This window comes from Epargyreus clarus, unplaced genomic scaffold (genome assembly GCF_041222505.1).
Source record: "Epargyreus clarus isolate Ecla_fem2 unplaced genomic scaffold, WU_Ecla_fem_2.2 ptg000014l, whole genome shotgun sequence".
Taxonomy (NCBI): domain Eukaryota; kingdom Metazoa; phylum Arthropoda; class Insecta; order Lepidoptera; family Hesperiidae; genus Epargyreus; species Epargyreus clarus.
In genome coordinates, this window is record NW_027332222.1 from 5,390,947 (window position 1) to 5,403,626 (window position 12,680).

A 12,680-nucleotide genomic window follows, 5' to 3' on the forward strand; every position below is an offset into this window, starting at 1 on the left:
CAGCACGTGTGTTGCGCAGGCGCATGGTTTTGGCTCATCTCGTCATTTACATGCGCGTTTTCACTTTTCACTCCGTTTTAGTCTCGGTGTCTGTTTCTTTCGATTTCTAAGTCGTTTCCGCTGTATTTGTAAACCAAATTATAAGATGGTTAAGATTATTACCTTTATTTTCCATAAAACGATACTGCAGGTAGATCTACGAATATTAATTAGAATGGATCTCTTTATGAATGAATGATTATTTTCTTGCTACAAAATTAAGACTAGATAAGACATTAAATACTTATGTGAATGAAACAGGATCTTAAAAGAAATGTTATTTAGGAGATGTAGAGCTCTTATTTTGAATGTGCATGAAGGCATGGCCCCATTTTCACATCTATTCTACCTTTTAGCAGGCTTGTAATGCTACTGTGTTTTATATTAACGAGTGGCAAAGAACATGTGCCTTATGTTAAAGATGGTAAAACCCTTTGTAGTTTCAGTCTGAATGCACCACCACTTTCATTTCTGTCTAATAATAGCAGCGTTAACTTTAATCTAGTCCTCAGTGTTGTTTTGAAGGTGGTAGATCCCTTTGTGGTTCGACTCCGGCGGCACTACCGCCACACCTATTTCTACCTAATATCTAACAGCAGTGTTAGGCGCTGCTGTGTTCCGGTTTGAAGGGTGTGGTAAGGGAGACAGACTTTTCCGAGGCGTTCCAGCTTAGTCCTCAGGGGTAGTTATCTGGGGTTGATTGCAGATGTCCATGGGCGGCAGTAGCCACTTACCGTCAGCTGGACTGCATGCTCGTCTGCTACTCTTATGATATAAAAAAAACTATATTTTGATGCTACCGACTGCTTGCAATGCATCTGTTGTCAATTTCGGATATATTTTCTCATATTATATTAATATTTTTACTAACCACTTAACATTTATTAATTACGAAAAATGTAAATGATTTTGAAAAATGTTTTCGTGATATGGAAACATAATAAATCATGAGAGGCTATCAGAACAACGTAATAACGACGATTACGTATTTAAAATCAAATTGCAGTAGGAAATATACAGATGGGCTTTTTATGCTTGTCTTAGTACGCGGTTTTTATTGTAATTATATTTACATCGAATTAAATTCGCATTTATTTATTTCTGAACAGCTTTGCCATTATTATCGGCAAGGTTATCTTAAGATGATGTTTGATTGATAACAAAGGACGACCCGCGTGGCGGAGCGGTCGCCATACCGGTCTGACGCAAAGGGTCCCGGGTTCGATCTCCGGCCAGACAGATATCTAAATGATGAATTTAGATTTCTGTTCCTGGGTCTGGATGTTTGTGTATTGTCTATGTGTGTGTCCATGGCACCCACGACACAGGGATCCTAGTGTGGGGCTGTGAGTGTAGAAAGCGTTTAAAGGATGAACAAGTTAAAATACTCGTAGTAGATTTTTATTTCTTGATTTGCGCAAACGAAATTCCGGGTGTTGGCATAACTGGCGTACTGTGCTCCTCTAAAGGGTGTAAGCTTGTGCAGGAGGGTTCCACCTTAGTCCTGAGACGTAGAACCACTTCGGGGTTCAAGTACTTGGTCACTCATTATATCCATAAATAAGAATGCATATCATTGGAATTCAATGTCAAACCTACATAAGTTAAAGAAATGAAAAAAAATGTTATTCTTGTTGTTATAGAACACGAGAACAATGTGCCTACTCCCTTATTTGATAAGACAAAGAAGTGCAGTGTCAGAGGACGCTACCTTCATTATACGATTATTTAGCAGTTTAAGTTACCGTAGAATTAGTCTTAAATTAGGCTAGATTGTAATAAATATAAAGTACCGAACTAACCCCTTGGTACTTTATATATACAAAAAAATCTTGTTATTTAAATAGTGTATTATTAAGTGGCTGTATACTTCTACATGTTTTTATTCTATGGTAACGGAGCTGGCGAGTAAAGTGCATGCGGTGCTCAAAGTTTGCCGACACGCAGTATCGATTGAGCTATTACGAGGCATTAAGTTACTTGCACGACGTAACTCCAAACGATGCTATTTTAGCTGGATAAGTGGTTAAATTACTAGTGGTAGTGGTTTTACTAGTATTGGTTATTCTACTAGTGGTAAAAAATGCAGATTTCTAAAGGTTGCTTGACAGAAAAAGTCCTGAAAATCTATGGAATAGAACATGACTACAAAGTACAATGGAAAACGTAATTTTCTTAGGGAATAAATGTACTCGTATAAGTATTTTTTTATTATAAGTAAAATAATAGTAGCATGACAATTAAATGTTTTAAAACACAAATTCATAAAAGAATTTTTACTGAAATTAAAAAGATTAGGCTTTAAATTTAATTATAAGGGCTAAGAAGAGTAGGAAGTGTTATTCTATTTTTTTGTCTCATAGATTTTTTTCCGCAGATCTTAGGTACTTCATACTATCGGTACCTATATAACAACAATTACATAGATTCCTCAACAATACAGGAATGAGTTGATTTTAAAAAATCTTCAATAACAGATTGGTAAACTTGTTGGGTATATTGAGTTTATTTAAAAAAAAACCTTCAATAACCGATTGTTAAACTTGTTTTCGTAACAAAATATTCTTATAACTTATACTATATATACTTTAGACTCCCAAGTTTTGCACTCCTTGTCACGATAAGGATGAAGGATGACGCACACACAGTCTACGTCTACGGTATATTGAATTTGTCTGCCGGATGGCGTCTGCCGTTTTATCTGTTCCTGTGCCAAACTTCATTAAATTTAATATTATTTCGAGTAATTTTTAACGCATTGAAAGTATATTTGATTTTGTCGTCTGGTGGTGTCAATGTTTAAAGAGAGATTTTTAATAATATAGGTGTAGCAGACGAGCATGCAGTCCACCTGATGATAAGATGCTACTCCGTACATCCGTGATCAACCCCAGATAGGCTTAGGTATTCCTACCTGAGTCGGCCACAGACGCGCCGCTACCCCTGAGGACTAAGCTGGCACGCCTCGGCTAAGTATGTCTCCCTTACCACACCCTTCAAACCAGAACACAGCAGCGCCTAACACTGCTGTTATGAGGTAGAAATAGGTGTGGCGGTGGTGCCGCCGGAGTCGAACCACACCTTCATTAATGTATGAAATATATTAATGTATGAATCTGTGGATAATCTCATCTGATCTGATCTGCATGAATGATCTTATTCAGATTATTCACGCATCTATATTCGAAATACTTATGTCCAAAGACATTGAACTATGTAAATGCGATTTCAAACTATATGTATAGGTAGTACCTATTAGGTACACACTTGGACAATATAATGAGTAGTTCTTTTCTACTTTATTTTGTTTGCAAATATACTGCAGTAACATAAAATGTTATCGAAGCCATTGTCTCCAAATCCAATTATACTATTATGTACCTACCTTAATAACAATATGTTTCGAACAATTTAATTAAATTGAAGTGCTATCCCACAATTTCAAAATACGTACCTACTTCAGGATAAATTTTCTCAAATAAGGCTGCATCGATTTTGGTAAACCTTTTCTGTGAACAAAGATAGATAATATAAAGTTTTCGTGTTGTTCTATAAATCCTAGGAAAATTGTGCACATTTAAAATAATAAAGTATTATGAAAACTGTCTTGTAATTTTAAATGAATCATAATATGTCATTTACGCGTTATTGAAAATTATTTTTACAACATTTTCATTCTCGTAACGTCCTTAATCGTCTAAAATTACGCGGCAATAAAGAGATCGATTTATTTTTACGAATAAAAGCGCGCAAAAATAAAATTTGAATCATCGTGCGCGGTAAGCCGCAGATGTAAGTATGCACCAGATAAATGTACACTACCGAAGTGCTTGTTGGTATTTTGGGCCAGTTACACCGCTCGTAACCGCGGCAAAATAAATATAAAACGTGAATAGTCGTTTCATTGAAATATACCACTTTACGCCGTAGGACACGTAATCTTTTCGATATAAAATATGATTGTTTGTCTTCTTTATCGTATTCTTAGTTGACTTTTGTTTTTTACAAGTGGAAGTAGTAGACGACCAGTCCGCTTCATGAAGCGGTTAGTGCTGCTCAAGAGATCTGTCACCAACCAGAAATTGGTCTACTTAAGTTGGGACATAATAAAGATGCTTTGCTGCCTTAAGGTTGCCATCATCGGCCGAAAGAAGAAAACTCGACCATCCAACGACAATCGTTGCAACTATATCTAGTATGCGGCAGTACTGAGTACTTGCATTTATGCCGAATTAAAAATGAAGCAATCATCGTAGTCCAAAGTATAACAATCTATCCAAGATCGGCTAAACCTCAGATTAAACCTCTGATTGATATGGAGTTGGTTACAAAATGACTACGGGCTGCAGTGCTCACCTTCAAGTTTAAGTGGTTACCTTCAAGTTGAACGCATGCTCGTCTAAGACTTTAATCTCATAAATACTATAAAGATATCATTACGAATACTGTACCTACACCAATATTATATTTTTATAACATTGCCACATTAATGAGAATTATATATAGCAGCCATTCCTACACGCTTCACATAGCGTCGTCTGTGAAGCCGTCTTGGTTTTGTTGCAGCTCACAGTTTTAGTGGCGGGCACGACAGATGCCTGTTCCAGTCCCCCTCTTAGCAAAACGACTAAAAAACCCCAGAAACTGGCATGTAAATTAATAAGCAACGCGTGCTTTCCGACCTGTTGGAGTCGTGAAGTATTTGTTTGCTACATGCTTGAGTTATGAGTGATTGATAAAATGTGTATAAGTGCCTATACTATCTAAGAGAACTTGGAGCGTTTTTCAACCGCCTCTATATAATTTGTTCTGGTAAGTAAATCGTCACTTTATTTTACGAATAATAGTTTCAACATCTTTAACACATTTATACAAAAAAAAAAAATATTTTTGTTTTCTGTAGGTACATTAATTCTTAACATATTTTTACTACTTAAGCTGCAGTCACTCAAAAACACAACGCCAAGGACCTGAACAAAACTCTACACGAATTATTTATTTATAAGAACGCAAATCATACCTGAACCCTTCTACATTGCTACACGGGTATATTTTGGTGCATTTATCGCCGTGTTATCTTTTTGTTGTCGCGACCCTTAGTACGATAAAAAGTTGATTAGTGTACGTGGATTGATGAGTTATATTTACGGGAAAGGCGCGTGCGCATGTAAAAATATACCTACAGATCCCTTCGGGTCTTCAGCTTCACGTGTGACACTGTATTGCCAAGACGAGACTCTTATACTAGGCATTCCAACTTACTTCAGGGGTAGCCACGTGTCTGTAGCAGCTTTGTTTTTTCAAAATTTTGTACATATTAGAAATTAAATATCACTTATTTAGACAATGGAGAAAAACATCGTGAGTAAACCTACATGCTTTAAAAAATTGTAAAATAGTTCTTGGAGGTGTGTGATGTCTACAAATTGCAACTCTACCATTACACTACCGGGGTATGGCCTAATCCCTTCTCATTCTGAGAGGACAGATGTTAGTAGATAATGATGATGATGCTACTTATAATAGTTTCGATTGTCGCATCAATCACTTGGAAAAAAGTTTGGTGAGCGTATAAATAAATCTATGCGTTCTATTTGCGGAGTCGACGCGAGAGCACCGACACTTTGCCTTGGGATCTGCCGCTGCACGTGTCGCAGTATTTTAATCACCATCCTGTATACAGGTTGTGAAAATCGTTAAAAGTGATAGTCTTTATTATAATCACGTTCTATGATGTCTGTGAGGTATTCCAACCATTCAAGACAGGTACAAGATTTAGTTAAACAACATATTATGCACCGATCGTTGTTAAATCGGCGTTGATCTATAGCTTAAACTGGGGATGGTTTCTTGTGCTAAAAATATCCCCAGAATTTTGTATAGTTTAAAGTACCTACTTATGATTTATTGTTGAATTAAAAAAAGAACCATGTGGTCTGTTAGCAGTGAATGAATGTCTGCAGTGCATGGCATAAGCGTTTAGGACAAGCTTGAGTGTGTGAACATGCCTTGCAATAGCCGCGACTGCATTTATGATGCTGTTCATACTAGCTTGCACCCGCGTCAGTTTTAGCGAACGCTCTTAACTATTGCACCCCATAAAACTATTGGTACTTAACAAAATCTATCTCTTGTTGCCCCGAACGTAATTACATCCAAATTTGTTCGTAGCTCTAAAAGAGCGCTCCCATACAATTGGATTCCTTAAGGTCTGCTCTCCTATCATCTAATCTCAAGGCTATGCTTATGTTAACTAAGATAACCAGCATGTCAACTTGCCTGCAGTCCTGTTTTCTACGTCCAATATAAAACATAAGTGTAATAGTTAACGAAGTTAGTCATGTAAAAAAGCAAAGTTTATTTATGCATTCTATTTGTAGCGACGCGTGCGCACCGACACACGTCCGCACAGATTCTTCCGCCCGATGCACATGTGACGCAGTTTTTGTAAACTACAACACGTTTACGATTCTGTTTCCTTTGTAAAGTTGTAAACTGACTTTTTACATTGAAACATCTTTTTGTTCTTTTGCGCTGTTGTTTTTATCGGAAAATATTAATGAAGTAAATGGAGGTAGAGTGTTTTATAAAGCTGTAGAAACAGTATTAAATAAACGCAGAAGTGGGGAAACGTGTTTTATTTTAAGGATATTTTTCTAGTTTTGATAATTAAATTCTGAATAATTGAATCAATAGGCAATCTATCAAATTTGTGAATTAACTCAGTTTAGATTCATAATGCAGTTCATGTATAATACCAATTGCATTTTTATCCTCAAAAAAATAGTATAATAAGTCATAATAAACCTAGGTAGGTTCGGATTTTTGTATACGTCTATCTATTTACACTAGGTAAATTTCACAGACGCGATTGTTTTGCGGAAAAATAGTTCATTATTGGGAGTATTACGTACCTACCTACATATTTTTATTAATAAAAGATAAGCGTAACTGCAAGAGTGAGTAAGTATTTTTAAGAATACGGATAAGAAGATAACAAAATAACACTGTAAACATTTCTTTTAATGTTTTATTTTCGCCGATCTCAGTTTATCGACTTCATGGTTTCAGTTTTTACTGTAAGTATACAGAACAGTATTTTTGATTAATTGGGCCGGCGTTTTATCAAACAGATGTTAAATTTAATCTTAATTATGTGGATTGCGTAAATTGTAAACACAAAGAAGTCTAGACGCTATTGATACGTGCAGGCGGTAGTATAGTAGTAGGCTAGTTGTAATTTTATCAGGTGCTAGGCGAGTGAGCAAGGAGGACATGTGGGAGCGGGGCCGCCGCCGGGAGGGAGCGGGGCCGGCGCGCGCTCCTCTCGGCGCCGCGCCGCAGTCCGCGCTCGGTGCCGCCGTCGGATCGTTGTTCCTCCTCGCCGCCCACCCGCCGCATCGTGACTCGCGATCGCCTTTGTTTATTGTCGTACGCGCGTTCTCTCTGACAGCTGTTTTCGGTGTGCTCGCGCTGTCGCAGTGCCATTATTCTGTGTGATACCCTCCTTTGAATAAGTGTTTCCGGTCTAGTGTCCATTCAGTGTTCCTCCCTGTGAGTGTAGATGGGGCGTCCCGTGCGTCCCTGAAGTGCGTGCGGCTCGCGTGCCTCGACTCAGCTCGCGGGCTGCGGCCAGCGTCCCGGCCATGGCGGCCACGGCCCGCCGGGAGATCGACACCGGCGAGGAGGACATCGCCGCCATCGCCAAGCAAATTTCGGATCATGCAGAAGCCATTTACCAGACTTGGAAGGCGCGCGGCCTCGCGCCCACGGAGATACTGTCGTGCAGGCCCACGCCCGGCATAAAGCTGGCCGAGAGCTTGCGGACTAAACCGAGACCGGAACCTAAGCCCGAAATAAAGCAACGCCCGGAGTTGCGCCGGGAGCATCGCCCGGAGATGATTCGTGATCAACGGCCCGACGTGCGACGAGACCAGAGAGTGGAACTTAGGCGTGATCTTGAATCTGAAGCTATAGAAATGTCGCTCCCTCCAGATTTGGTACCGGAACGTAGCGGTGCAGCGTCTGGGGTTAACGCTAGACGGGCGGATCAGGCCGCCATGCGTCTCGAGGTAGCACGTGAAGAGGAAAGGCTTCTCCGAGCGTTGCGTACGGGTGGTGTCGTAGCGGAGCGCACCTCGGAACGTCCGGACGTAGTGCCGCCGATATCGCTCGTAGACTACGCGAAGAGTCGATACCAGGATCGCTTGGATACGGGAGCGAGGAAGCCCGCAGCGGGCGCCAGTGGGGAGAGACGGGCATCTCTCGGTTCCCACGTTACCGAGGCCCGGTCAAAGTTCGAGGCGCGTGCGCGGCGGGCCTCCAGCGCCGGCGCCGGCGAGCCCGCGACGGCGGGGGGCGCAGCGCCCGTGAGGCCCTTCCTCACGCGCGGATCAGTGGCTGAAAGAGTGCTTATGTTTGAACGATGTCCCAGTGAAGCTACATTGGAACTTGCAAAACGGAAGTCTCCCGCAGCCACCACATGGCGAGGACCTCATGATGTCATCAACAGAGCACAGGTGAGTTTTGATTTTAGATCATATTATCCTATTTTCTTAGCCTTTCTGTGCATGAAAACAATTTGATGGAAATCTTAGTTAGTGAAATGTTGAAGGTTTCTACCGCACATGAACCAATTCAGGTATCCTATGAGGCTTCTCTCCACACATGTATTTAGATATGCAAGTACTTCAAGAATTAAAAAAAATGGGTTTAAAATGCCATGTGACATGATTATGAAGGTAAACAATTATTTTTTATTCAAAATATTTGTAACACATTATAAATTTTATCTTTCTGCGCTTCTTCTTTATATTTTTGGTTGTGCCAAATGTCACACCTCTGAGCGCCCAATGATCTTTAAAAGGGGTACGGTACAAAAAGTTTTGTTTTTTGTGAGATTTAAAATACCATAACAAGTTTGAAACAAAACGATACCATCAACCTGCTTTTATTTACTTGGCAGGCATTAAAATTGTACAACTGTTTTCATAATTAATGAGTTTAGCACAAAAGGTCGCTCGTAAAGTCGCTCTACTTATAATGCCTTAATATTTAAGTAAATTGTCTTATTTGGTTTTAAGGAAATGGCGGGGACAGTGCTCTCTAAGTAAAAAATACTGTATTTGATTATGTAAAATAAAAAAGTCGTTTCAAAATAAAAGATGCAAGGTTATATTGCACCACTGCGCCATTGCAATGATGTTAAAAATGTACTATATTTTCATTCAAACATGGGTTTCATTATTATCCTCGCGAGCAATTTGTATTTGTGGTCGTCTCTCATTAGTCATTCTTAAGGTCTGATTTTTGCAGTTTTTCGAAATGATGCTGTGTTGACATTAATTAACAGTGGATTTAATGACGAAGAAGACAAACGCGAGGAAGTTATACTTAATACCTACTTTGAAAGTAATGTAAAGTCCAATCTACATTTGGCCTACTTTGTAGACCATGGTGGAATTCGTTCTCTTAAGGAGGGTGCCTCTGGCAAAATTTGAAGCTCACGCCTCCAAACTATTCTAATTGATTGAAGTTGAAAATCTTGAAGACCTTTTTTTCGCCGAATTATTTCAAGGACTAATATTATTGTTGTTATTATGAAAGGCGTTTTTTCGCCGGCTCATTTGAATATAAATTAGAAAGAAAGAAAGAAAGAAAATACTTTATTCAAGCATATTGCAACACACAGTACAATTGCAAATAGACGAAATAATTAAAAAAAAGCACAGTTATAAAACTAGTTACTAAAAAAAAAATTACGTAGTTATTTATTATTCTTATGTGTGTTAGGCCAGTCGCTAGCTACGACTAACAGGAGACCAGCAGAAAGCCGGGGAGAGCAACATTATTATATTATCGATGCATTGCAAAGTTAACATATGTCGTACATTTAAGATTACAACAGAAAGGTTCACGTTACAACATTAATGTTTTACGATATTTTAGTTACGAGATGAAAACGTGCGCTATGAACTAGTCAGCGGTCCGTCACCTAGTCTAAAACAGCATCTACGTACGAGTATATCGTTTGTTCTGATTTGTTATGTACCTACATACGTCGAGTTCGGTTCGTGTTTTGTCAAAATGCCAACTCGTTGCTCGTTGAACTCTGTTCATGACATGCGGACTCACGTTGTAGTTTGCGACCAAACTTTCGTCATGCATCCCTAGATATTTTCGAAAATTTCAACGTAAATGTTGATATTTGGTCGGCCCGAGTTTTACCATTTGCCGATTCACAAATCCTCCTGTTCACATTATAGTGACACCGACAATCTGTAACCTAATGTGAACAAAACTCGCTCTTGTCTCACAGTGTGAGCAGTAACATTTGTTAGTCGGCGAACTGTCAAACATTCAGACCGACCTAAAATGACCATTTTAAACGCAACGATAAAAAGAAATAACAAATCATAGTACGTAGGGACAACCTTTTTAGTCTATCTATATTTTTTCTATGGCTTAGCATAGAATAACAATAATACAGTCATTACTCTGAGTGACTTAGATTTTTTTGTGATATCTATGACAAAACCATAGACGGAACAGTATAATTTATATACCCCAACATCGAAATTAATGGATGAAATTTTATCAACGAATGTTTGTTCTTTGATTGTAAGAAAAATAATCTAATAAGGCCTTAAGAATACGTTATGAAATCAAGCAAATAAGATTATGTATTTGTGGGGCGTCTCTCTATATTTACTTACGAAATTAACCGATATTAATCTCATTACATACTGTTTTTTTGTATTTGTATGTATAAGATACGTATTATCGTATTACACTTTTCCATAACTATTAATTAGGATTATTAAATCTTACAATTTAACGTGGTATCGATTAGTTGAAAGAAAACAAAACCTAGAGTTTATAGGTATAGTCCACGCCAAACTGCTAGTCCGCTCTGAAGTTGTTGCGAGTAGGTGTAGTCATACAATTTGCTATGGCGATTCATTTCTATATTCAGAGCGGACTAGCAGTTTTACGCGAACTATACTTACTTGAGATCAACTGTTGGAGCTTATTGTTTATGATGTTTATGAATATGCAATACAATTTTTTTTATCTATATTGCATTGCTCAACAACTTAGAAGTCAGTCGAAGCATTTAATACATTGCTGATTTCAACGCAAAGCATTTTGCTATTTTTTTAAACGTATAACGTCTTAGCGCTATGGGAATAACTTTTAAAGTATGCAACGCAAACATGCAAGCAACCCACCTCCCACCTAAACACAAACTTCAACAAACAAGTGCCCTATTTGATATCAGTCCTAATACTTTGCTATCTCTAAAAACTAAGTTTTGAGAGTGTCGCTGTTGCAGTTTTTACATCAAGTTTCAAAAAGTATCGAAGTTTTTGTCAAGATGGAAGTAGCAAACATCCATGTAGTGCACCTGATGGTTAAGTGGTCACTACCGCCCATATGGACATCGGTAACAAACTCTACTAAACTAAGATAAAATCGGGGTTCTATCTGCTACCGATCACAAATGCGTTGCCACTGATGAGGTCTAAGTTGGTCGCCTCATATGTAATTCAGCCGGTACTCATAGTTTTCCAATGAAACGAAAACTGCTTCACGCTAGAATCTGTGATAATTTTATTATAGTTTTTATGAAACATTACTGAAATTTTTTCCAAGAAACTTCATTCCACAATATTCACGTTGGGGTAAAAGTGCATAAAATTATCAGGCCACCCTCGAACTAAAGTAGGTCTAGTGGCGACAAGCAGTCTGGTGATAGCGATTGTCATTTAATTTGTCTAGCAGGAAACTTAGCACGTGACTATATCGTGTCAACGCTTGCATCATCTACGTCGTAGAGGGAAATAATTAAATCTGCATCTGGCGTCTTGTACATCAAAACACGTCTGAAGTGTGTTATTTATCTTTTTTTTTTAATTTTAAAGTACATTTAACTATTAGCATAACTGTAAGTCCGCCATTTTCAAACAGTTTCGGCGGCCGGTGATAAAACCTTTGTCAGTCGATAGCGTGATTTACCTCCACTATTTCAGCCACATTAAAATATTTTAGTCTTAAAGCCGTAACAACTATATTCCTGACTCGTAAGATAAACAGAAAGATCAAGAAAATTCATAATACCTACTCTCATTGGATACAAACTTCACTTGCTCGGCGAGCAAATTTCGTTTCATCCGGATAAATCTGATTGTCAAAACCAAGAAATAACTTCAAATACAATTTTACTCTTAAATAAGTATATCCCTCAGAAACCCTAAGACAAGGTAATTAATAGGAACCTCAACTTAATTTATATGCACAGATAAAGATAGATTACAAAGGGTTAAAATGCTTGAATATCCGAGGCGACGTTGTTGTGGTGTCTCAACACTCAACAATTGAGTTACTGAGACAATGGCGGGTTGTGAGGAGTAAACAAGCATAATATGTACCCATTGTTCCTCTTGTAAAAGTTGTCTTTTGAATTTAGCGAGGTGAGATATAAGTAGATTTGTAGAGAATTTATCAGAATAGGAATAGGATATAAGTAGTATTTTTTTTATAACTTTTTGTAAAAGTGCATCTTTTATCATATATTTCCATAGATTAGTAAAGATTACTCACTCCTAACAAGAAAATGTACCCAGTTTTGCCCAGTCTCC

General features: G+C 38.2%; 1 protein-coding gene across 1 annotated transcript in view; it reads left to right on the forward strand.

The window, feature by feature from the left end:
• Window positions 1–7,366: 7,366 nt before the first annotated feature.
• LOC140747284 (uncharacterized) overlaps window positions 7,367–12,680 on the forward strand; it is a 181,314-nt gene continuing 176,000 nt past the window's right edge. Inside the window, exon 1 of the mRNA XM_073079612.1 lies at window positions 7,367–8,558. Coding sequence (XP_072935713.1) covers window positions 7,686–8,558 — 873 coding nt within the window. The 5' untranslated portion in view covers window positions 7,367–7,685. The remainder of the gene's footprint in view (window positions 8,559–12,680) is intronic.